The sequence below is a fragment of the Python bivittatus genome, unplaced genomic scaffold (genome assembly GCF_059951505.1).
Source record: "Python bivittatus isolate LINGU-HERP-01145 unplaced genomic scaffold, Pbiv_v1 ctg000220_np1212, whole genome shotgun sequence".
Classification (NCBI taxonomy): Eukaryota; Metazoa; Chordata; class Lepidosauria; order Squamata; family Pythonidae; genus Python; species Python bivittatus.
The window spans coordinates 30,821,125-30,848,780 of record NW_028277048.1 but is presented as its reverse complement, the minus strand read 5'-3'; the positions used below and the strand labels follow the sequence as shown (position 1 = coordinate 30,848,780).

The 27,656-nt window shown below is 40.7% G+C and overlaps 1 protein-coding gene across 7 annotated transcripts in view; it reads right to left on the bottom strand.

Annotated features, from left to right (window-relative positions):
- The window catches only part of DGKA (diacylglycerol kinase alpha), a 66,261-nt gene that overhangs the window by 28,811 nt on the left and 9,794 nt on the right, over window positions 1-27,656 (bottom strand). For 4 of the 7 annotated variants that reach the window (XM_088138246.1, XM_007427003.3, XM_088138245.1 and 1 more), the window contains one exon: window positions 622-717. In XM_088138246.1, coding sequence (XP_087994372.1) covers window positions 622-691 — 70 coding nt within the window. In that variant the 5' untranslated portion in view covers window positions 692-717. Of the gene's footprint in view, window positions 1-621; window positions 718-972; window positions 1,095-1,173; window positions 1,253-26,012; window positions 26,093-27,656 lie in introns of those variants that run through there. The other 3 variants (XM_025165920.2, XM_088138248.1, XM_088138244.1) reach the window with 3 other exon arrangements.

The window sequence follows — 27,656 nt, the reverse complement described above, 5'->3', positions numbered from 1 at the left end:
GTGCCAGGCAGAACACATGAATTGGCCAAGAATCAGAACTCTGTGAATTCTATCCTAAGTTTCAAAGTGGTATAAGTATCAGCAGGCTGCAGTGAGATGTCCAATCCAGCTGATACAATTTCAGAACATTCTGAACATGGGCGTTAAAACGTTGGGCATCTAACTTTGTAGGATGGGTGGCCCAAGAATTTTAATTCAAGATAAGCCAAAGGCTAAAGATTATGCCTGTCAGATTCCTCACAAACTAGACTATCCCTTCCTCTATATTTGTCTGTGGATACTCGATTGTGGTTTCTGCATAGCACATGAGATATCAAGCTAATACTACTGAGTTTGGGGGGGGGTAGAGTGGAGTGGAGGGAGGGAACAGATGGACATGGAGTAGCATGAAAGAATTATCCTATGAGCCTTGCTTGGACCAGCACAGAAATGGCTGCTCCTCCTTTCTCAATAACTCAAGTAAACCAGATTCAAGTTCTAAGGAGTTGGTATGACCTCTGATTTTAGAGAGGGAGTTCTAGTTCTAATGGTCCTGCCTGCCCATAGGGATCACTGGCCTCTATTCCTATCAAGGGGTGGGGGGCAGCCTACTGGTATGAGAGGAGAAGGAAAAGGACTCACAGTCAATATACTTCTGCAGCTGGGTGAACTCCTCCGGGCTGAGGGTGGCCCACTCCTTGCTGTCAGACATGATGCTGCTCTTGCTCCACTTTACGCCTGCAAATAGAAGAGTCAGGAGATGTCGTTAGACAGCAGGGGATGAAGATGAAATGGGCAGAGAAGGCGCTTTGGGCACAATCTCTCTCTCCCCCTCTCTGGTCTCCTCACATTCTCCGGACTGATCCGCTGAGCCGGCACATTCTTCCCTGGCATGATTGGTTTCCAGAGCAGCAACCGGGAATTTTGCCACAGCACATGCAGCCACTGGAGAGGCAAGATTCCAGTTGCACAGGCTCAGAAAGAGAGACGTACCACTGGCAGATTTAACTCCTGGAGGAAGACAGATATATACCCAAACGGCTTTGCTCCTGATGCAGGTGGAATCCCGACTGAAGCTGAGCAAAAGAAGCCGGCGGTGGGGCATCGCCAAAAGGAGGAAACATGTTGCACAGCAGTTTTTTAATCTGGACAAGCTCACGCATTCAGCCTGTTAAAGGGACAGTCCCCAATTACCTGCGTAGGTGGGTGAGCAGCTGGCAGAGCAATTGTGGCACCTCTTGCCCCAAGGCAAGCCCATTTCCAGAGACCCCGACAGGGTTAGGAAAGATGGAGAGATCCAGAGGCAAGGCAGTAGATGGACAACAAGATCACCCAAGTAGAAGGTTGAAGGAAAAGCAGTTTGGGGGGAAAAATCAATTTAGCAATTTATACCATTCTGCTGCAGATGGTGCCAAACTTAATCCCATTAAAATTTAATGGAGGTTTTGAGTGTTATTGGCGGAAATGCCACACATTTTACAGAGATACAATCCTGGCAGTGAGTGCAAGGGAGATGAGCAGGAAGCTGGCGGGGGGGTACTTTTTTGGCAGCTCACTTAAAGAAGAAAAGTTCTGGAAACTGAGTAGAACTAAGAACATGTCATAATCTGGAATCCCCAATCTGATACCAGAAACAAAAACCATTCATCCCATCCCATATTACTTAAAGAAGGTCTGGGTCAAGAGATCAGTCTGAGATGTCATAGGCACTCGTGAATTTCAGGGGAGAAAGCTTCCCAGAGTGTAGGTGCTACCACAAGAAAAAGCCTATCTGCAAGCGACTCCAAGGTGACAATCTCTAGATCTAGGCAGATGCAGTAGAATCTCCCCAACAATTTCAGCAATCAATAAGATCTTTAATGGTAAAGATGGAGATGGCTTATCAAGTATCCTTAGATGCCATAAACAAAATCTTGAACTTGGCTCACCAGCTAATTGGTAGCCAGTGCGGTTGCTTCAGCACATGCGCAATATGTATACATCAAGTGCCCTGCTCAGCAACCTGGCCACTGCATTTTTCCCCAGCTGCAATTTCCAGACCAAGTACAAGGGAAGCCCCAAACAGAGTGCATTACCGTAATTGAAGTCTAAAGTGATCAATGCATGAACACTGCTAGACTATTCAAGAAAGGTCACAGTTGATATACAAGCTGAAGCTGGCAATAGGCACTCCTGGCCACAGAATTCACTTAGGATTCCAGTGACAAGCAGGAGGTCTAAGAACAGCCACAGGGCTCTTTAGACATTCAGATTCAAAGTGGGGAAGATGTTTTGGAACACCCACGGGTAGCATCAGCCCAGGGTCCAGAGCACAGTCACCGTACTACTCTCTGAGGCTGCTCTTGAAAGTAGAAGCAAAGTGTGGACACAGATCTGAGCCCACAGCTTATGAAGATAGTCCAGAGAGAGACTGCGTCAGTGATATCAAAAGCTATAACATCAAGCAAAATCAAAGGAGTCATACTCCCTTTGCCTTTTTTTAACATTTATCAAGCTGATAGTTTCCAAAATGAAGCCAGAACCCAGGTTGAAAAAGATCAAGATAGCTGTGTATACTCAAGAACTGGCAACTGTATAGAAGCAACTTACCCAAACAAGCCCACTGCCCTCTGAAGCAACTTATCCAAACAAGCAATATTTATAATACAGTAAGGCAATATTTGATCAAATCTTCTGAATCTAGAGAGAGCTTCTTCAAGACTGGACAGACCATTGCCTCTTGAAATGCTGGAGGTACCACTTCCTCCACTCACTACTTTCTGGATCCACCTAGACAACCTCCCTCAACTAGTATGAATAAGTCAAGATCAGCAGGAGTTAAAGGAGCATGCGGTAGGCCAGAGAACTAAAACCATCTTGTCCATGACCTGAGGCTTCATAAACTGAAAGTGATCCCACACAATTAGACCAAATGGTATACTGCGCATTGTGACCTGTATTAAAAGCATCCTTTAAGTTGGCATAAAAATGCTTCACAAATCTGTCACGTCAATACTTTGAGAGCTGCAACACTGGGCTTTCTAGAGCAGGTAACAATAAGTCCTTGGCCACCCTACAGAATCTTACTGGACGGCTAGTTGAGGATGCAACGGCGGCTATGAAGTAAGCCTTCTCTGCAGTCTTTAGTGTCATGCAATAGGCACTGCAGTAACATCCAGCTGGCTTCAATGTGCAATTATTCATTCAATCTTATACCACTCTGCTCAAGCTGCCTCCTGGCCTGCTTCATTCCCCTGGAGCTCTCTCCAGGGTAACCAGGAAAAATCCAGGTCTGCAGCCCTGAAGCAGGCACTTGGGGGGATTGTTTCAGGGGTCCATTCTGTTTCCCTATTCCATAGGTCAATAAGGGCTTAACAAGATTACCTACTGTAGTTTCTGGACAATTCCCCACAATGCCCAAGATTCCCCATCAGATTCCATACATCTTGGGGGGCTTACAATCCTAGTGAACCACACCCATACAGGGCCAGGCTTTCATACCCTCACAGTTTCCCCAAAGTGCCATTAGTGTCAGGGCTTTCTCTTTTTTTCTACTTTCCAGCCATTGTAACCTTTTCCAGCTGTCTCTCCTATGAGCCAAATTAGTCCTTTTTAAGTTATTTCCTGCTCTGCCATGCCCTTTGTAAAGTTTAAGACACTGTTTGGGCCATTTCACTTTACATAGTTAGAAAAAGGGGAAATAAATGAAAGATGCTATATTCCAAGACCATCAACAATTATGCTATTTTAACTAGGCAAATTAAGGAACTCCATTCAAATTTGTGTTAGTAATAATAAACAGTAATAAATGCACCATCTATGAACCCAGATGGCACTTTAACCATTATGAGACAGCATTCAGCAGTTCACTGCAGCTAGCTGCTGGCTGAGTATGTGTGTAAAACATAAGCTGAGAGGCAAGGGGCACAATGAACATCCAACCTCCTCAGTTGGGAAAGTAAAGACCAGAAGATTCACATGGGAATGGATTTCCCAGTAAGAGATGCAAAGAGGAAATGAAGCTGGTTTCCTGAAGAGCATTTTGCCCCTTACAACTTGCCTATGCTATCTTGTAATTGAGGGAGGGGAGAGGGGAAGTCCAATAGCAAATATATGAAAAACTCCCTATGCATTAGGACCTGATTGGCACATATCCTGCAAATCCACACTGACTGGCAGAGACCAAGCCTTTTTTCCTCACATCCATCTAGAGCGGTGTTTCTCAACCTTGGCAACTTTAAGATGGGTCGACTTCAACTCCCAGAATTCTCCAGCCAGCCATCTTAAAGTTGCCAAGGTTGAGAAACACTGCTCTAGGGATTGCTAAGGACTTTTCCTTGTATACCTATGCACGTGGCAAGTCCTGTACCACTGAGCTACAACATTTCCACAAATACATAAAGGAAGTATTTCTGGGGTCCAAGGTAAGAAGGAACAGGGGGACCTAGAATGAGCCCTAAAAGTTGTGAGTCAAAGTTATAGCTACTACAATATGCCATGCCTCAGTTTCCCTAGGTCATGATCCAAGCCCCTCCCCCTAAAAGTAGAGTCAGCATCTTCTTGGGTCAGATTTTTCCATTTCACTCCCAGGTTTGATCCAGCTGCTATTCATCATGCTTCAGGCAGGAACCTCCCAGAAGTATCATTAATTCATGCTCTGACACACCCAGCCCTTATTTTGCTGAGCTAAAAAGGAATACCAAGCGCTCCATGTTCTCCACTGGGTGTGCAGAAGAGGGCCCTGTGCTCAAACCCATTAGCGCTAATAGGACTGATTGCAATTAGCAGCATTTAACAGAATGGAAGAGGAAGGGCCCTCTCCAGCCCTAATAGCCACTTTATTGCCCATATGGATTTCCCCGTCCCTCTTTTTAACTCTAGCACTGCAGGTGTGCATGCTCTTGCTGTTAATTTTTTCTTCACAGTTTTCCCTCATCCTTTCCCACATTCCCCTTCCCTTGTTGTCTCTTTAGCCACACACCTTGTTCCTGATATTCATCAATATGGGGGGCGGGGGGCGGGGGGGGGAGAGAAAAGAAAAACCAAACAACCCTGACCCACAGTGGGCCTGCCAACTTTAGCAACAATTTGCAGCCCTTCACTACCTCTTGGCTCCCCTTTCCCAGAAAGATGAAATACTAAGGCAGATGTTGAGATTAAATTTCCCTCATGGGAAAGAGCACAGAAGATCTATGGTAACCTTGTTACAAAACTCTCCTTCCCAAACAGACTGGGTAGCTGTAGCACAAAAGGCCCAACCAATATCTTCTCCAAAAGCAACAACCGGGGTGCTCTTTTTCTAGCCTCAGTGCTAAGAAGAGGCCACATTTTTTATTTTTAGGAACTCTAGGTTTACCACGCAGATTGTAACAATGCCATCCATCAAGTAATGGCCACCTAATCTTTAAGTATGTTAATTCATCTAGAACAATAAATGGGATAGTTCCCCTCTAGTCCCAGAGTATTAAACAAACAAACAAACAAAAATGATGCTTCCAGATGAAATTTTCATTGTGCAACTGTTCTGTCTCAACCCAGAATCTTTATAAAGGGTCAAGATAACAATTCTTCTATTCATATCCCTCTCATGAATGAATTCTTTATTATGGCTAAAGGCCACTTAAAACACCCTACAAGCCCAAAGAAATGGGTGATCAGCTTTGATTATGAATGCTTGCTATTTGTAACTGCCCTCCAAAGGCCACTGCACCAAATTTTGCTACCTGATAGGTCAGTGTTTCTTAACCTCATAACTTTAAGAGGTATGGACTTTAACTCCCAGAATTCCCCAGCCAGCAAGAGTTGGTCCACATCTCTTAAAGTTGCTGAGGTTGAGAAACACTGTGGTAGGTAGTAGCAAACTGCCTGAAAGAGTGAGCAGAAATTCATCTAGGTAGTCTGGAAAGTTTGCTATGGCGGGGGAGCGGGGAGGGTGACAACAGTTGGTTCACTGTTTAGATTCATATTTATTTATAAAATTGGCAGTATAGCTGGGCATGGCCAACTGCTTTGGCCACCCCAGAACCTCAAGGACAGGGCTCATTTTATGAAATTAGCCTTCCAGCAGAGCAGATGGAAGGATATTGTGACTTGGAAAAAGTGTTATGACGGTTAAGGAACTTTATGGTATTTTTCTAGCTACAGACTCAAGATTGAGAACCTACTATTTATAGGGTAACCCTCTCGTTTTCCACCACTTTCTCCCCCCACCCATTTTTTTCAGGGGGGGAGAGAGAGAGAGAGAGAGAGAGAGAAAATGTTTTCCGGGGGGGGGGAAAGCTACATAGAGCCTCCTGACTATACGTGCAAGTGTATGTATAGATGCACGCGCGCACACACACACACACACACACACATACACAAAATTAGCCATTCTAAATCAACACTATCTCACCAAAAAATGTTGTTACTGAACATATTCTTTAACATATGGAGCGTATGTAGATATTGATCCTATTTTTTGCATCATAAATATTGCTTTAAAAGAAAAAAGCTTGATTTACAAAACGGAGTTCTGAGCATTTGAGGGCACAAGAGAGATGAGGATGTGTGATTTGCCAGAGGCAGTACCCAGCACCAGGCACCCGTGGCAATTACACCAACACGAACCAAATCCTATCGCCCGCAATCTTGGTCATGCTGCTGGAGGCTGGTCTGCATTTTAGGAGGGGGGAAATGACAGAGCACGACAGATACAAACGATTCATTTCCCCACCCACCCAGCCACTCTATGCCAGTTCTAAGTATTCCCGTGTGTCTCATCACATTCTGCCAGTTCTTTCTGCTCTTTGATAAAAAAGGAAATAAAGCAGAACATAAAAATATTTTTTAAAGCAACGTCAAACTAGTCAACATATGGCCTGTCAATTAAGGAAAACATATATACAGTATCTGCGATTTGGCTTGTTTTGTGGACCGTAGAGTTTAGGTGCCGTCCTTGAAGAATTAAGACTTTGGAGCTTGAATTTTCAAAAGTTGCAAAAGGGGCTGACCACCAGGACTGAAAGGAAATAAATCTCAGGGCACAAGGGCTTGGCTTGGGAGTTTCAGTTTTTAGCATTTCAGTAACGGCTCCTCTTTCGCAGGCCACAGTCCTGTTCTCTTCCCAACTGTAACCTGCTTGTCAGGACCAAAACGTAAATAAATCCATAAATTACACCCAATAGTTTGTGCGCTCCAACAAAGGAAACGTTTCCCTGGCAACCAGAATAACATTGCCCAAGGTTATTGAAGCCACTAAATAACAGCGGTTTTGTTGCTGGAAACAAGAGCATGGTTCTCACTGCTAAAACAATACAGTACAGCCCATGCAGGGCAACCAATGCATTCTGGGAACAGAACTAAGTGGCTTCAGCCATAATTTCATACTTTTTAAGGGCAGAGAGATCCATTGAGATAATTGAGTTAGAAATGTTCCTCTTAAACCACAGAACTCCCTTTGGTCTCTGAGAGTGCTAAATTATAAAGCCATGCCAATACTGAATCCCTCAAACACTTAATCCCATGAATCTGAGGCCCCATTCTTCCATGTAGCTAGCAAAGCTACAAAGATGGGCTAATACTATTTCATAAACACATGTATATGTACACGTCCCTTAGAAAAAGAGAAGGAGGAAACACAAGAGAGTGTTGGAGCTACAGGACAGTAGAATAAAGCACCTAATTTATGAACTGGGCAGGCCTGGGGTGGGGGTGGGGGGCGTTATATAAATAGCAATCCCAAGGACCTAATACCATAAACAGCAAATCAAAGCATTGCGATCAGTCCTGTTTCCCAACTGGTGGTACATCAAGAAAGTCAATAACCATGCAGTTTTTCAGCTCATAAATGCTCTGAGACTGAAAACATTCAGAACATAAAAGTCCTGGTGAATTGGGCCAAAAGCTTGCCTTGGCCAATGTTCTCTTCTCAAAAGGGCCAGCCAGATATCTATGGAAAATCCACAAGAACAGCAGCTGTTGGGAACAAGCTCTCATTTGGCATTTGTGTTACACTGCTGTGTATTTTAATTTTTATATTTATGATGGAAATTTGTTTTTAATTTATCTTAAAATTGTTTGCCGCCCAGTCACTTGCTAAGATGGGCAGCCATACAAATCAAATCAAATGTATTCAATCAATAAAATTGGTACTGAAAGGCCAGTTGGTATTGTTCCTGGATGCAGCTTTGACATCTGAGCCTGATCCATCAAGAATTTGTGTGATTCCTTTTAAAGCTATCCAATTTAGCAGCTATCATTACATCCTGTAAAAGAAAACAACATATTTGAACTATGCACTATGACAGGAATAGGAATCCTTTAGTCAGTGGGCTTAATCTGACCCAAGATATCTTGAATGGCACTTGCCACTGCCAACTGTCACCTGTGGTTCACCATCTTTTATTTCTCCATGCCTTTTCCAGTGAGAACGACATAGGGCTCCAGAAGCAGGGCTTCACTTCCAGGTGGTCCAGCTAGAGCACAAACAATGGTGTCTTCTTTTACTGGCCAAAGCTGACAAAAGACAATATCCCTTTGAAAGGGATGAGACTTTGAAAAGAGGAGTTTCCCTCCCCTCAATCTCACTTGTTATATCCTCCAACTCACCACAACATTTGGTCAGACAACCTAAGGAAATACTTCCTTTTATTTGTCCTGAATTTCCCAATTAGGTTTATCCAGGTTCTAGAGTTATGAGAATACTTATTCATTGCTTTTCTAAGATAAAAGGCACCAGATGTAGCCTTTTCTTATAGATTCCAGATTCTGAGTCAAGTTGGTTGCCTTTTGGGGGGGTATTTTATCCCATTCCATAATGTTGTTCTTCAGGTTTTGTAACCTGAATGCTGCATTCCAAATACGACGAGACTATAAAGTTGTATATGATGTTTACTGTGTGATTTTCTTTTCTGGATGATTCCAAATATAGAATTGGTATTTTTCATAACAAAATATGTTTTCATCAAAGTAATTGTGATAACTCCAAGGTGCTTTTCCGGAGCTAATCAACCCAAGCACTTTATCTGGACACTGTAATATATTCATTCACAAGGCATTGCATACATTTCCCAACCCAACTCATGCAGCCATTTTTTACCCCAACCACTTTTATAGTGATTCCTTGAGCAATCGCTTCTTCTATGCTACCAAGAAAAATGTATTTCAGTCTTGTACTATAACTCTTACTAATGGAGATGGCTTCAACACTTAGCTTCATAACTGTTTGCTAGGAGTGCAACTGAAGCAGCTGTGCCTTCTTTGAATGTTACAGAACATCTGGACGCTGCTAAGGAGGAGGAAAATACAAAGAGAAGAAAAAAAAATCCCTCCACCTACTGTATTATGACTGGGGACAAAGGATTACTTTCCGAAGGAAGAATTCATAGAAAGGTATGTGTTGCACCACCCTCAAGCTTTATGCCTTGTTATCACTGTTGGCCTTTGTTCTTCAGATCCTTCCCTGAAAATATCAGTTCAAGCATCACATTCATATGAAGTAATGCAAAACACCAGCCATGTTTGTTTCGGCTCAGAAGCTAAGCAGGGTTTGGGCCTGGTTAGTATTGGAGGGGAGCCTGCCAGACAATACTAGAGTGATATGCTAGCCTGGAAAGAACATCTCAAAAGAGGAACCTGACAACCACTTCTTACAACTGCCAAGAAAACTGCACACACGTGACCATACAGCTACCAGAAATCAAGCTCACCTTAAAAGAATCTTTATCTTTACTTGCAAAACTTTTCAGAACAGAAGAGAACAGAACAAATTTTATTATGGTCAATGACTAGTGCAAAAGAAAAAAAGAAAGAAAAAACAAAATATCCATGTACGCATAAGTAAAATGGGTAAATTTAAGATAGCATAGCAAATTAAAACTTAAAAGCAATAAAATTTGTTGATTTAGTTAATTTAGTTTATTAAACTACAAAACCTGTTACCTATAAAACTTACCTACTTTATTTGCTACTTTGCTATTCTTGGCCGGATGCATGTGAGAATAAGAAAGACAGAAAAAACAAATGGAGGAAGTAAATAATTCTATGACATACAATATTAAAATGGGATAAAACATAGAATTTTGCCTTGCACGTTTTTTATCCATAAGGCACTTACGCTTTTGTATGGCTTTAGAGCAGAATCATACAACTTGAACCAAAACATTAGGGTTGTATCCTTCAGCAACAGGTGAAGTTGAAATTGTGTGGACTGCCCTTTCAGCCTTTTAATAAGTGGAGTTATCCTTGGTTGTCTGGTTTGCTCACTAAAGGAACAACTGGGAAGAATGTGAGCCGTTGATTCTCTTTCCCTCTTTCCACATTGGCAGAGCTTTTCTATTCATGAACTCTTTTTATATCTGCCCTCCAAGACTGCAGAGGGGAAAGCATTAATGAGTGCCCTTGAAAAGACCCATCTGTGTTGGTAAAAAATAAGATTTTGGAAATAATTGGCCGGGCCACCATTAGTATCATCCACCCAATAAGCAACAGAAGCATGGAGCTTGGGCCAGCTTCTGGTGCTCCAAATCCTTTAACCATTCTCATAGTATCCTCATATCCTGGTTGGCTTAGTTATACAAGTGAGAAGCAGAGGTAATGAGCTTTTGTTCTCAAACTAATTGCCGGTTGTCTTTATATTTATCCATTAACAGCGGAAATAATCCACTGGGGTTTAAAGTATCTCTGATCCAAGTTGTTAGTATTCTGGACCAGGCCTGAGTTTCAACACTGGCAAGCCTACTTCCAGCCTTAGGATTATGTTAGACATACTGTACATCCGGGGGCACCTATTGTGGCCCTAAGGAAAGCTGATTGAATCTGTTCATACGTTGTAAAATATGAAGATGGATCCATCATTTGTGCTGATCATTTGGCCTGAAATAGCTTAATCGCTGCCAGGGCAAATTTCCCTCATTTTCTATAAAATCTTAGAATGGATGTGGCCCTCCTCTGTGCCTTCAAAGCAGCATACATAATTTGAGCCTTTAATTTCCTACTGCTTTGGAAAATAACCACTAGATACTTACACTGAATAACTGGTATAGCTATTAATTGTCCATTTGTGCTTTCATTTGCTTTGGAAAGCACTAAATTTTTTGGTTTTTTCATAACTTATAATAAAGCGTTCAGTTTTGCAAGAGGATGCCGAAGTTTTCATTTCTTGTCTCATGCCAAATTGTATGTGTGAAAGTATTGTTGCATCATCTGCATATGAAAGAATGGGAATTCTTCTTTCTGCTAATTTTGGGGCATGAATACCCAGTTTTTACTAGTAAGTTTATGTATCTATTAAAAAGAAGTGGAGCTAATACACAACCTTGCTTCACCCCCCTAGAAGTCTTAATATAGCTAGAAAGGTCCCCTGGGGACTGTACCTTATTTGTAAACCCATCTTCTCATACTACATATATCAGAAGTGGGAGGTGCTTATCTATCAAGGAGTTACTTAAAATTACCCATAGCTTGCTCCTTCAAATCAGGTCAAATGCTACTCAGAAATCAACCAGCTCAGCATATCATTTAGAATGTAGCTGTGTGATGCATTTTTCAGCAAGGAATTGTAACACCAGGAGTTATCAATTGCTGATCTACCCCCTGGAATCCTGCTTATCCAGGATCAATAATGTCCTCCTCAATAGCCCAGGTATTCAATTTTATGTATAGGTACCATGCATATAATTTACTAATTATACTTAAAAGGTTAATTGGTCTACAGTTGGCCAGGTTATTTCTATCACCTTTTTTAGCGAAGCATTTCAAGGTCAAGGTGTTCCAATCTCCAAGCATTTTGTTCCGAGGTCAGATAGACTGATCCAACCTTATGAGCTTTTCCTGGAAATGGTCCAACCTCGAAACAGGCCATTCTAACCTCTGTTTGGCAGTCAGTATCCCATTTTAAGGTCAGACCACTTCCAGTAAATTTGGAATAGCCCATTTTGATGTCAGAAGACTTCTGGTGAGATCAGAACAAACAGGACTGGAACATTTTGACCTTAAAACATCTGCACACCTCTACTTGCCAAATATCTTCTCTCAGAATTTTTTTTTTTTTTTACCTTCCCTCTAATCTTTTCAATACTTTTTAAATTTCCTTGTCATCCAATAAACCAGTTGTTTCACTAACTAATTTTCTGCTTCCGATGTATTTGTATTTTTCTTATTGTTGGTTGCAGTGTTGGTAAATATATGCTCCACTTATGCTTTGCAATATACTTGCATGCTGTACTGTGAGTTAGTTGAGATGGGATGGGATGGAGGGAGGAAGGGATGGAAGGACAGCACATTGCAGCTGCCTTTCAGTAGGCACGTGAAGTGGCTTGTCTCAGAGGGAAGATTTTGGAAAATAAATCAAGAGCAGCACACTAACAATAAATTTTCTTTATTGGTATAGTTTTTTTCACTTAGATGGGCCCTTACTCAGCCCCTAAAGTGTCTTTGATTGTTCCTTATCTTGACAGAAAGAAGTTGGCTTTAGTGTTGAAATGTAGTTGCTTTGCCTTTTTGCACAATATTAAGCAATTGAAAATTTTTGTACATTCAGAAATGCAGATTTGGCCTTTTTGTGTAATTTAATGTTTAGAAATAGTGTGCGAGACAGTACCCAGTGAAGGATTCCTTTTCTCCTTACGTTTCTTTCAGTGCAGCAAGCTCAAATTACGGATCTACTTTTCTCAATCTTCCACTGTCAATAGGCTTCTCCTTCGTCTTTTGCTGTTTTGGGGATTTGAAAACAAGAACTCAACATTCTTGTATGTCACCAATTTATCTCTCAAGATGAAGTTATAATGTTACTTGGAACAATAACAGATTGCATGCACATTTTTACTTATTTTACAGTGGAGGTAATTACTTCTGTAAATTAGAAGATAAAATTATTCTCATCAGATTGTTATTTATCTTCAATCCCTATTACCATTATTTAATTAAGCTACCATTCACCATTAAAAACAAAAAATCCTGACTGGTCAAATCCCAGAACTGAATTTGGTAACATTTAAAGTAAAATAGAGGCAGGTAAACTTTGGAGCCTGATGGCCGCACTTTTAGGTTTCTGAGAGCCCCAGAGGTGTATGTCTTGTGATGCAGGGATATCGCAGGGTGGGGAGGGAATTTAGTAGATGAAAATAACCTATTTTGACCCCCCTTTTCTACTCCCCTGCCTCCTAATTCAGGAAGATTATGGCAAATGAGAAATGATAACAAGCCTTCTTAAATAAAATGGTGCCAATTACTTAGAATGAATAAGCTGAGTTGAATCCAGTTGTTCAGTGGAAGATATTTTAATAAGGACTCCTCCACTGAACAACTGGATTCAATGGCATTTGGATCCCTAGTTTTCAGCATTCAAGTCTTATCCTTGATAGAGAATTCTCATTACAGAAAAATAGGAAAGTGGGAAACAATGTATCTTTGCCAGGGGAAAATCCCATCACTTATATTTTAAAATAATCAGACACATGCTTCTCATCTATACCACAGTTTATTATGTATCTGTCTATTCCATCTTTCAGTCTGTGCAATTAGCTCAACAGTCTTCCTGTTAATGGATTCATCTTGAAGAAGTACAGATTATTTTCTAGCTCAGCTCCCAAATGCAACTTACGATGTGCATAATGGTCAGTAATTCAAAATTATTCAAATCGAGCAACTTGGGATTTTTTGCAACTTGGCTCTGTAAATACAAATTCCCAGCTATTTAAACACCACAGATCTCAGTTCCTCTGAGGGCCTAGACAACATCGTGACTTTGGGGGGGGAGGGACGGGGGAAGAGGGTCCCGAGGATAAAGAAGTACAAACTACCAAAGTAAATTCCATTTTCATTCAAACAGAGGTAGTGTATATTTATCAGGCAAATAAATGCATGATTTTGTAACATTATGAATGTCATGAACATCTGAGCCAAAAGGGGTCCCCTTCAGTCTCCAAATATCTGGTGGTCTGTCTTCCCCTGGTATTTTTCCATCAGCAGAAAGGAAAGCAGCAAAGATTGGTTGTTCTGGGTTTGGGTTTTGGGTTGTTTTGGCAGCTGGGACAAATAAGGCCCATCTTTTCATGCAGGTCTTTTCTGTGTGAATGATAGAGACATTTCCCCCCATGTATTGTTACAGTATCTATCTTATATTATCTCAATTTATTTTCATTTTATGACTGCATTCAAACTGCTTGAATGTGTTTTAATGGGAAGTCTTACATATAGATGTTTTTAATAAATAATAAAAGGGCAGAAGCAGTGGTGATGAAGTGAGTACTCCATAGCAGAAGGCCTAAAGGGCAATAAAAAGATGCCTGCAAACGGCAAGGAGATGGTTATCGCTTTGCATCACAGATGCCTCTTGGAAGAACAGAAGAAAAAGATATACAGTGCTTGCAATAAGGCCTTGTGATCAATCTTCTGTGATTTGCATGATAACTTGTTGATGTTTTGCAATGGCCCCAGGAACACCTGAATTGCTTACAACAAAGACAGACTTGTATGCAATAGTTGGACATGGTACTCTTCTTTATATCTTGTAACACTGTACCCATTTGACAAAAACAGCTAATGCTCTGTTCGGAAGAAGTTTAAAACAAATGCCAATGCGGTTGAACGTATGGCATCTGTGAAGTCACTTTGCCTTTTCTTCAGAGCAGGAAGTGGCACATTGCTTCATGAGTCTTATATCTGAGTCACAGGAGAAACTTTTGTTTTGGCCAAGCCCTATAGGACTTCGGGGAATTACTGTTCCCCTCATCTAGTACGTGCTCTAAATCAGTTCTTGCTTTATCATACCAGAATGACTGAGTAGCAAGGGTCTCCCCCTTACCCTAGAGCTCAGCTGCAGGACGCCACAAAAATGCTGGTTTACATTTGTAAATTCTGTGGCCCATCTCATAATCTGTTGAGGCATGTGTCAGCAGGCTCAGCACAAAAGGGAGAGCCTATTCTTCCACCCAACCCTGAATGCTGAAAGAGCCAATCCCGGCGGTGAAAATGAAACCAGCTTGCAGCAAATAAGTTAGGGAAACACATTCTTCTATCACTATTAGAACTACAAAAATGAGACCCAAGGGGACATTGCTACACTAGACATGAATCTAATCACACTTTCACAAATGTCTGAGCAGAATACATTGAATAGAAGAAATGAGTCAGCTCTGGAGCCAGCCCAGGAGGCTGGAGTCACCAAGCCCAGCTAACTAGATCAACACACGCTGCTAATTTTAGATTTTCAGCAGATGCCCTTGGCTTGAGGGGGCAGGAGTTCACAATGCAAACCAGATGCTAGAAAGAAAGAAGCCAGAGATCAACATCCCAGTCTCTTAGGCTGGACTCAGATCGCAGGGGAAGAAACCCTTGGAATCTGCTCAGGAAGTTTCCTTATCAGAAAGTCATAGCAGTATCCGCCCAAATGCAATGAATCCTATCTGAAAGTGATAGGAAAGGGCAATGAGATGATACCCCTTGAATCATCAAATGCAGGCAATCATAACGCAGCTCTGTAAGTAGACAACAGGCCACATGCCACCAAGATAGTATAGCCATAAAGAAAGAAAATGCATATGCATTACGTGGTCTGTAAGGCGGATGGGGTAGAGAGATGTATACTTAAAAGTAAAACCCTGGCGGACTGGCAACAGCCAACCATAAATCATAGGTTTCATTTTGAACCTAAAACAAATAGGCAAAAAGACCCCACATTCAAGAAGAATTTATATGTATACCGTATTGGTAGATTATGGGATGTCATTACTAACTATGCCATATGCTAGCTAGACTACCTTTCTCTTATGTTTTATTTAGTTGATGCATAAAGCTTTCTTCTGCCAGCAGCAACTAAGCAACCCTAATTCCCAAGAAGAGGATAAGTGGCTTTTCATTTTATTTATTTTTTTAAGAAAATGTTCAAGTTAATGCCTTCATAGGAATCTTGCATAATGTAATAGGGAACACAAATTGGTCAGGCTAGATATTTCCAACACATGTTGGTCTTCAATCTTCCAAAACTTCATGTTCATTGGTAAGTATGTGGGCAATGTGAACATGTAATTTCCCATATTATATTTACGTATGTATAACAAATAGAGGTGCAGGTTGGTAACATGTTGATTTTGCCAAGACGCATTGAAAAGTCAACTTAATTATGTACAACATGAAGTTAGAATATAATCCAAGAGATAACAAAATAGTTACGTGAGAGAGTAAAAGGCAGACTTCCCAGTTTCTGCTCTTGATGTTGGGTTTCTTTTGCTACAACAATGGTATCACTAGCAAATGTATTTGAACATAGCACTTGCTCACCGCCTTTCTAGACTGTGCCATATAAGAATGGTAAAACTTGGCAGCATAAACTAAGCCTGGAGCCAATTGTCTTCTCTCCCCTTAACTGAATCCTGTAAGCACCCAAAAAAAGGAAAGGGGGAGAAATGCTTATTTGCCATGAGTTGAGGACATTCACTGTTCAGGATGGATCAAATGCTAAGGCACAACTTTAAGTGCCTGGAAAGTTTACAATTTTTAATCATTTCTTATTTAGCAACTACTTGGAAAGAAAAAAAAAGAGCTTTAACCCTCTACTGCGTTGTTCTCTGCATTATGATGTAGTTGAGAGATACACAGGGCTCATTTAAAGCCATCTGGCTTCTTCTTGTGAAGAAAATGAAACCTTCCTTAATGGAGCATGAAGGATCAACCACCTATCCTACAAAGCCTGGTCACGGGTCTGCTATATTCCAAAAAAACAAAAAAAAAGACACCCATGGCTATGTTTTCCAATTCTCTGTTTCCTTCCCTTTACCCCTATTGTGTACATCAACGGAAAGCAACCTGAATCCTCAAGGCTGCATGTGGTCCCCAAACCCCTTTTGCAACTCCAGAACCTCCTCCTGTCATAATTAATAAAACCTGGTGCCAGTTTCTCACCATTTTGAGGCAGGAAATACCTGGAACCTGTAGTATAAGTGCTAAAATAAGTTTAACAGGTTACATGAAGGGGCACCACCCCCAAACTCAGAAACAAAAACCCGGCCTTACAGTACAGGTACTGTACATTTGTGACACATCATCCTCCCACTTTGCAACCTTTTACCATCTCTACCATCCTTGGGCCTCCCAAAATTGGATGAAACCTTATTTACACATGTCTTTAACTGGCAATAGGGAAAGACGGTCCTTTCCTCCACCCCATATAACCCAAAGAGAAAATCCATCAAGGCATCACAGATCCAACATTGTGTCACCTACCCAGAGCTAAGAATCAGCCTTTCAAACTAAAGCCAGTTGTATGATTATGGTATATACAAAGGTAACTAAACTTTGCAACAACACTAGTATTCACTCAAAGCAGAGATGAGGAACATGTGGTCTTTCAGATGTTGACATGACTCCCTTCAATTCTAGACAACACGGCTAATGTAGAGAATTATATGAGCTGCATTTGGAGGGCCATACATCATCCAGTCCTCCATATACATTATTAGGTCCATGAATCTGTTACTTTACACCCAGCATTCAAACACCAACTTGCAGTTCCACTTGCTATCTAATCAATAGGAAGAGGCACAATTATAGTTCAGTTGTAACAATCCTCTACTGGGACTGTCACTAGGCTTCCAACAACTGCAACATTTGAGTTGTCAGTTTCCTCGCCCACTTCTTCCCCTCTGCCGTTTTCTTTGCAAAACCACCAACAAATACACTTCTTTCAAAACAACCCGTGTAGTTTTTTTTTAAAAATTGTGTTTTCTTGCTGTCTTCAAGGGATTCCATGAACTTCAAGTTAGGCCAAAGATTGCCTAATAATGCTGAAAAACATTATATATTTTCATAGGTCACTTAGGTGGCTGCTTAAAGAAACAGGAAGTACAACAATCCAATATTTGGGGGCAACAAGCACCAGTTCCCCGCAGTTCAATTAACAGAAGCAGATCAATCTCAATGTTTATCTCATATTACCTCCCAACGTTGCTCTTCCCTCCGTGTCTGCAACTAAAATATACAGCAGTCCCTGAGGATGCATCACTAGAGTTTGTCCTGTCACACTTGGAGGCTTTGAAACTGATTAACACTTGTGGGATTGTGTGGGCAGTAAAAACGGGTAACTTGACAAAAGCAAGAGAATGACAAACAGAGGAAAGGAGAATTTAAAATGATTTTTCTCCATCCTACAAAATTGTCATAATTTAGTTACTTTTTTTTTGCTGGCTTAGTTCAGTGATGACACACTCATCTTTAAATTACTTGAATTCTACAGACTAGCTATAGAAGCCGGCATATTCCTTTGTTCTCAGATTCATGTGCGAAAAGCTTCAGTAACAATATTAGTAGCTCAAACAATTAGAGATTTCTTAATGCTGAGATTTCTCCCTCCGGATCTCTGCAAAATCCAATCTGTGGTTGCCTTCCAAAGGGTAGCAAATGCCTTTCTTTTTCAGGAGGCCTTTGAAATAGTGAGAGATGCAGTTTTATATATGTTGTTCTTAATCTTAGGTTTAGGCATTTTTATGATTTATTGATATATTTATTTTTTTAAACCATTTCAGATCTATGTTTTTAATCAAAGGTGGACAGGAGATATACTTCCTAAATAAGTTATTAGCTTATTTTCCAGATAATGGGTACCACCTCCACTCTGTAATACTTCTACCCCCACACATTTTGAAACAGCACCCTCCTGTGTCACATCAGAGCAACCTAATATATTATTACATTGCACCAATGGGTACTTATATTACTTCTCAGAAATTGTCAGAAAAAAAAAAAAGAATAAGCTGCATATTGAGTTTATTTGCCATCAAAGAACAGTAAAATGACTAACACAAAAGGAACCACAGTAAGCAGCACTTCTCTTCTTTGTACTTAAAGTCAATTAAATTGCTTACAATCCCATGGTTAATTTGTGCATTGATGCTCAACCAATCCCATCAATGGCAACAATTCTTCAAGACTGCTTGCACTACTGACAAATGCATTAAGAGTACTGTTCTCTACACTGACAAGGAACGGTCCTGGTATAGGATTCTGCTACTTGACCTAATCTAATTGGATAACCTTCTACCCATCTTCAACCTGTAGAATCCAATTATAAATATTCCATCAGTCTTCTCTGGAAAAAAGGTTCACCAAGACCGCACAACTGCCCTTTATCTCTGACTTTATCGCTGACTTTCCATATCCTAGTTTTGCTTATAGGTGTGCATAAAATAAAAACACATTTTTATTTCACCCAGATATTTCTGTCAGAACACTGAGATTCAGCTGAATTAGAACAGAACAAAACTTAAAAAGAACTTGAGTGGTGTATGTTCTATTGCAACAAAAACTCAAAGAATGATCCAGCCATATGAAACAAGGGGAAACAACAGGAACTTGGTAGTAGTTTCTTGCTCTCTTAATTTTTACTCCACAGCCATAAAAAGAGGTAGGTTGGCAGCCCACGCTGACTGCTACTCACCAGCCAACTTGCAGAAAAAATGACAAAAGGTACTATTACAACAAAATGAGAACACACACAAACACACATAAACTGATAAAACAGAGAACTGTCTTACACTGAGACAATGGATCCAACACTAGGACAAACATTGAATTCTCTTACATTCCTCAATTAGCAGTTGGTTAGCACCTCCCAATCTAATCATTCCATCAGTTGCTATGATACAAGGTTTTTTAAATGTTTCTACTCAAGTGCAAAATTCATTATTCCAGGGATAGAATGGTTTGTTATCCCTGAGAAAGCTCTGGGTTTTTTCTTTTTTGGAATATGCAGTTCTAGCCATTTGGAGATAGCTCAGAACTTTTCCAAAAGTAAATCTCCTATAACAGGAGATCTACTTCTTAGCCAGATCAGAAAAATGGAGCATTTAGGGAGAAAACCAGAACGGTGTACTCCAGAACTGTAAATTTTGCATATCCTTGACTGTTTCCAACATCCCATTCAGGTGGCTATGCTTAGTGCAAAAGAGGGCTGAACTATTCATCCAATGAAGCAGCACTAAGATGATAAAATAATTAAAATACCACCCATTCCCACTATTATTTTCCCAAGCTTTGTCAGCAACAGCACCCTATTACAGCTCAAGTTAAGATGCAAAACTCTACCTACAACCAACAACCAAATCAATACAGACAGTATTTTCAGTTTCTTAAATTTATCCCTGAATGAAAAAGCAGCACACACAGAGTACATACACACCAAACCATTGCATGCGAGAAGCCATCAGAGGAAGGTAGCTGGATAGCATCCTCACCTTCCTCTAGCTCAGTGTTTCTCAGACTTGGCAACTTTATGATGTGTGGACCAAGTCCCAGAATTCTCCAGCCAGCATGAATTCTGGGAGCTGAAGTCCACACATCTTTAAGTTGCCAAGTTTGAAAAACACTGCTCTAGGACATGCTACCCCAAGATGAGGTTGGCATGCTCAGGCCTGCCAAGGAGAACCCTATCCTTTAATCAGGACTTTAGCAGCTGCTAGGAGGGAAACATCTCCTTGATGCCTAGCCCTCTTCTCCTGGATGTGGTATTCTTGGTTGGCAGCTCCTTCCACAACTAGGAAGGTTTTAGCTGCTGCATGACTACAGTCAGGGTACAAAATCTCCACTGTCCTTGGATCCAACTTCTCCTGGAATTCTCTCAGGGATACATTTGGAAGAACTAAGGGCAGATCTTGTCTAACTGCACTTATCTCAGATAGATAGATAGATAGATAGATAGATAGATAGATAGATAGATAGATAGATAGATAGATAGATAGATAGATAGATAGATAGATTTTATCATAAGATGCATATCATACATTAGAGAATGTTTCTATTCTTAAGAGGTCTGTCACAAAGAAAATACCTCAAGCGGAGAAACTTCCTCAGCCATAAGTCTGTATTCTCAGCAGTCAGGAGGTACACAGTTACATGCTCATCATGTCACACATGGCCAGGAGCTTCTGAAACTGCTGCTTGAACAGCAGGTAGGTGGAGTTCCAACAGCTGCGGACTTGGCCGGGAACTGGTCTATCATCCTCCCTTCTCAGTGGAAATGCCAAAATATCTTACAACACTTCTCTATTACCATGCTGGCCTCTTCCAGACCAGCACAATCAGGTATTTTTTGTAGGCAGCTCAATTGATGCTGATAGACTACACCTGACAGACTCTTCTTCACTGGCTGGGAAATGTTTCAGAATCAACTAGGAAGAGGTTCATCACAATGCACAGAAGCACAAACTCAGCACTCATGTGCAACTCAATATAGCAACCATGTCTTTTCCCAGGACAATGGGGCTGCTTCTACTACAGCTGCACAATCATGAAAACAGACACGACTGCTTTAATGAGTTGCAGACAGGAGCTGCCTTCACATTTCCATGCATTTTGAAGCATCTCTGCCCAATCAAAAATGCTCTGCACAATCTAACGACTATAAAACTATGCTTGAAATTTGGTTCCCAGTCAGTCAATTCTTTCCTACAAGCAACATGGCCATGCTCACCTCGTCTTCCATAAGTCAGGTCCAGCATCTTGGAATGAACCAAGATAGGAGGTACTGGTGGTAATAATGGCACAGTGAGAGAAGGAGAAGCAAGATGTGTTCACTCCATCTTGACTGGACCAAATGTTTGCAGCGAAGGTTTGCACCAGGGCCACTCCATCAGTAATATTGGAAGGCCTTATCTGCCTGCTGAAGATGGTGCACAAAGGGAGCTGGTGGTCAGGAACAAGCAGATAAACCTCTGGAATCCAGCTTTTTCCACTACACCAAAGAGCTGTTCATCCAAAACCACCACCTGCTGTTCAATAGTTCATGTTAGATCTGAAACCTCTGGACTCTCTAGCTGCTTGCTTCCTGATGGCTGCCTCAACCACTGTCCAAATGCTTGTTTCACTGGAGAGCAGAAGCCTTACTGTTGGCTGATGACCAAGATTGCCTAGGATTGCCAACAATGGGAAGATGCTTGGATTAAGCGTTATTTGCAGGCAGCATAGTGTGAGCCTGACCATCACTGGATGTGGATTCATATTCGGGGGGGCAGCACTCCCTTACCCTCTTAGTTGTTAACAAAAGGGAGTGGGCAGAGAGTCATAACCACTACCACCTCCTTGCACAGGGGGCAGAAGCCCACCTCAGCACTGGGCCATGCTTCAGTCTTATCCATTAAGGGTCTTCCCCAGTTGCATCTAACCACAGCACAAATGTGCTTTGGTAATTTTTTTTCCCCATATGTCCATGAGGTTGCCTTCATCTTTTGCCCTGCCTAGGAGCACAACAGCTCTAAGTTGGCCATAGGCTGAAGGTGCAGCTGCTCAGACACCAATGTTGGAAACAGCAAGGGTGGCCGCCTGACCCTCATGAAGTCTCCAGATGTTCTCCTTCACTAGAAAGCAGAGGTTGGTTTGCCCACCAGCCAGCCTGAGCTCTCCTAAGCTGGCTTTCTGATTCCAGTATGGAGAACCGTCTTCCATCACCAGGCTGAAGTGAGGCTCAAGTGCCAACCCAGACACAGATGAGGAACATCTTACCTTTACTTCTGAAAGCAAAACAAGAGTTGGGCTGGCCTTCATACAAGCAAAGATAATCTTTTCTGACTCTGAAATGGTGGACGTGGCATTGGAAAAGGAAAAATGAAGGTTGGAAGAGGGATCCTAGGTCTTATTCCTTCCATTGTAGTTTAGTTGTCTATCCCTGCTCTGTCTTTTTAACCAGCTTCTTCAAAATAGCACTGTTCTGGCTGGTACCTTGTAAAATCAGAACGGGGTCCAAACTGCCTCTCCGTGTCACTTGGGATCTTCCCGGTGGCTTCAACTTCATCCAGCCACGTGACAGGCTCCGTAACTGGTGATTCAAGCAAGCAAAAAGGAGAAAGCCTATCTCTCTCTTTTCAATGCCTTTCCTTTGTTGGGCTTTCTTTCACCATTTCATCAGCAAAGTCTTGAGTTAATTCACAAGGCGGAGGAGTGTTTCAACTTCACAATATAGACCCAGGGTTTGCAAGGAATGCCATCAGGTAGACAATGGCATTTAGTGCTTATAATGTTGCCTGTTGGGCCTAAAACAAGTTCTGCATTCATGACTGGCAATTTACTGGTTTGGACAGAGAAGCAGATTAAAACATGGGCTGAAATCACAGTTCTATTTCCCATCCTGCATGAAAGAAGCATCACAGAGTTTGTTTTGTTATTTGTTCTTCATCTGATCCCTATCCTGCTCCCTTATTTATTTATTTATCACATTTATATAGCCACCCATCTCACAAACGTGACTCTGGGCGGCATACAATAAAAAACCACCATAAAAAATAAACATTAAAAACATTCCACAATAAGATCATCAATATTATTTTTAAAAAAGACTAGAAGAGAGCATCTTCAATGTTACAGACAATGTAGTCATCTCATTAAGTCACCATTACCTTGAAACCCCCAAGCCTGTTGACATAACCATATTTTGAGGGGCTTCCAGAAGGCTACCAAGGATAGGACCAGTCTTGCCTGGGGAGGGATGATGTTCCACAGGGCGGGCGCCACAGCAGAAAAGGCCCGTCTCCTGTGTTCTGCCAGATGTAATTCCTTAATAGACAGAACCCGCAACATACTTCTTCTGCTGGACCTGATGGGATGGGCACACATAATCGGGAAGAGGCAGTCCTGAGTCCAGCCATATAAATAAAGGCTGGAGACAGAGTGCACTTTGAGGGAGGCACGATATCTCAATCTTGTCCCTCTTTGGTCAATTCTCATCAAACAGATTTATGGAAAAATACAGTAACCTGCTTGCTGAAGGTGAACCTGAAACAGTATATAAAAAATGATCAGCAATCATTCATTCAAGTTCGCTTGTCAACCCTTGGGATGGTGGTGGAAGAGGAACCTTGTAGTGCATCTCAGTCTGCTCTATTATACAGCACCGGGAATTCAGATTTTATTATTTCGTTATTCAACACCCTGGGAGAAAGAGCGAAGCAATAAAAGAGAGATTCTGAAGAGTCTTTTTTATCTTGGTTCCTGAAAGAGCTGTATATAATCCAGAGATGGGAGGGGTTTTTTATCCTCATAGCACCCCTGACCCATACTAATCCTCTCCTTAATTACCACCTCCGAAAGATTCTCTCAACAATGTTGGAACACCAATTCCCCATTTCTTCCACCTCCAATTTCTGTCACCTCAACTAACAACTTAGTGTATTATTTATTCTCAAAGCTTTCCAGTCCTTCTCAAGCAATTGTGGGCTTTCTAAAAAATATACGTTTTGCTTTTTATTTACAAACTTTGATTATTGGGGGGAGTGGAGTTTTCCTCTGATTATGCAGAAACCACTAGGGCTGTGCAGTGCTTTAGATTTGGTTCTTTAAAAGTGCTTCTGAGCACACGTGTACCTCCCTGCAGCAGCCGCATGATCCTGGGGAAAAAGGCACAATTTAATGAAGGTGCTGCACTTGCACTCCCACGTACGCCAAACTACCTTTTCTGAGCTAAATCCCAAGCATTGCACAGTCCTAGAAAGAGAAAAGGAAGAAGAGAAAAGGCCAGAGTACTTCTGAGACAGGAAGTGTTCCCAAATCCATTAATTATGTTTCCTCTCTGTCTGTAACCTCCAGTGCATTCTACCTAGTACCTAAATTGTACTTAGGATTCCTTCTCTTTGTTCTTCTCATGTTGCTCCTGCTTTCCCCGTTCACGTATTTTCGGAGCTTTGGTATTATAACAAGGTCAGGCAACATCAGTTCCCTTCTTCCTCTTCTCACATCTTAGCCCACAATTTCTCTCTCTCTCTCCCCCACCCCACCTGCTCAGTCAATGCATCTCCCACTGGGAAATGAAGGTATGAAATATAACAGGTTGCGTCTCCATCTATCAGGTAAATTCAACGGCTGACAAGTTACAAGCAGCCGTTAAAGAACAATTCCTTCCTTCCTTCCTACAATGGACCCAGAAGTTAATTTTAAGAGTGTCTGCCATCATAGACAGAATGTGTTTAAAAGATGTTATGGAAGCGGAACAAGTTTCACCGGACGAGACTGAGATTGATCTGAAAGTGAATTTAAAAATGACAGGCTACAAGAATGATATGGAAAAAGATGCTACATTGGACATACAAAAGAAACCAGCTGATGTCTTAATAATTAAAAGGGATATACAAATAACAAACCAAGAGAGTGACCTGGATAACTTTCCTATATTGGATTTACAAAGAGATTTGTTAAAATTTTGAAGAATTTTGTGAGAAGGGACTAAGAAAAAATGAAAAGAAATCAAGTTCTAGGACTTTATTTGAAGGGATTAAAGATCAAAATCATTAAAAGGATATAAAGTTGATTTATTTGATCAAGGTTAAAATAGATATGTTATCTCTAATTCTTAATAGACTTTTGCTGACTAGGACTGAACTATGAGGTTTTAAGGATTTGTTTATAGATAAGAGATAAGATATGGAAAGAAGAGATCATTTGTTTTATTTTAATAGTAGATAATGTTACTAAAATTGTTTATACTTGTTGTGATGAAGGGAGAAATAATTTCTTTACATATTTTTATTATATTATTTTTTCTTTTTTTCTATTTTTTATTTTCTGCACTTTCTATTTTTCTTTTTATTCTTTTGTTTTTCTTAGTTTTTATCTTTTTAATTGTAATGTTTAATAAAATTACTATAAAAAAATATTCCTTCCTTCCTTCAACTACAATGTCCATCACCCAGGGAATAAGCACACCTTAAGAAACACCTGAAATCCCAGAGCAAACACACCTGAGCTTATTAGATCCCTGTATGGACTTTGCACAATTTAAGAGAGAGAACAGATGTTTGCTTGCACAGAGAAAACAATCTTCTGTTGACATTTCTTACTACTACCACCTCTATCTCCTGACATGGCAGAAAGTCAGACCCTCATGCTAGCTCCAGGTTATCCAAGGGTAACCCTGTGATATAAAATTTTATAGGACTTGTTCAATAAAGAAAAACATATTATTTAGGAATGGAAGAACTGGAAGGTTAGGCAGACATTCCAAGCTTTTTTTCCCCCATAATCAACTTTTCAAAATACATGCATATGCTTGTTTGACTGATTAAGTGCCAGTGAGTCAGTCTCGACTCTTAGCAACTCACACAGATTTTCTCCATGATGATCCGTCCCTAACCTGGTCTTTCAGCTCTTCCAATGGTGTACCCACTGCAACTGAGTCCATCCACCTTGCTGCTGGTTGTTCTCTTCTCTTTGCCTCTACCTTTCTCTGCATTAGAGCTGAGTCTTCTCAAAATACTACAGAAAGAACATCCAAAAACAAACTCAACATTTTAGATCTTTAGAAACACCTATATCCCCTATCCACCAGATGTCACATCCTGCTCCATTCAATAAATTGCATTTTTTGTCAGAGCATTGCTACTACTGTACAGTACTTTTACAATCCAAATATATAGTGGATTGTCCCCAGTACGCTGGATAGCAAAGTTCTTACAAGTGCAGTAAGATTCCAGATGTCCAAATTACTTACAGGTTTTGAAATGTCCACTTTTAGTTTAATGATAATATTCCTTGCAGATTAGTGCCCAAATTGGTTTTTGAGTTAATTTTTGAACAGGAAGTTATTTTATATACCTAAATTAAAAATAATTGCAGTTGAAATAGGTAAAGTTCATTGATCTTTGTCCAAGAACAGGGTAAATATGGACTTTGACATGTGTAGGTATCTGGTTGCAGCTGTTCAGAAATCAGCTAAAGAGGCAAAAATAATGATGAGATGTCTGTGATTTCAACTCCTATGGGTATTTTTAAAAATCAAGCAGCCATTGTGGCTTATCAATCCAGACCGTAAAGGTGATTCCAAGGTGTCTTGCTGTTCATTCATTTTTACCCCTCAAACTGAACATAAGGAGAAACATACTGATAACTGCAGAATGTCTGCATATTTCTGCTTCAATACAAAGGGCAATTTTAAAATAAAAACTACAGCATGTGGGAGATAGGGTAGGTTAAGATTTCTTACTGCGGCACTGCTTTTCCTCTCTCCCAAACGGAACTAAATAACAAAATAGCTCACCAATCTAATTTGGGTAGGCAGCCACACTTATAGATCAGTAGACTGTCAATTAGTTTTATGCCAACTTTCCTGGATGAGATGGCTGTTGAATCAAAATAGAATATTAATTACTTAACTATAAATAAAGCCATAAAATTAAGGTAAACAGGGAAAGTACAAAGGATATAAGAAATCAAAATGCTTCGAATCCAGTGGAATACAATCTGGGGCACAGATGGATAATGTAGAACGTGAAGCACAGGATGTGTTTCCAATGATCCACTGGATTCCAATCAGATTTCCAGAAATACGCAAATAACTTTTTAAAGAGGTAGCCATAAAAATACAAAGCGTTATTTTAATATTGCAGATCGGCAATAAAAATAAACTCTAATTTATTCTTCCCACCGTATCAGGATTTTTCGTATCTTTTTTTAAAAATGGTCTAGCAATTAACTGAAACTGTTTGCAACCTAACATATTTACAAGGAATGATTCTAAAAATATTTTCACATGTACACAGACTTCACTGTATGTAACTTAATGGTTTGTTTAATTGAAAATGAATTTGGGGACACACCTATTCTTTTAAGGCTGCATTTATATGGCAAAATATAGTTATCGCTCCCCACTGTAAATCAAACTGCAACTCAATAGTGCAGCCTTCCCCACCTTGCAGAGATGTGTTTTGACTGCAGTTGTCAGCCAGCCACAGCCAATGCTTTGCTGG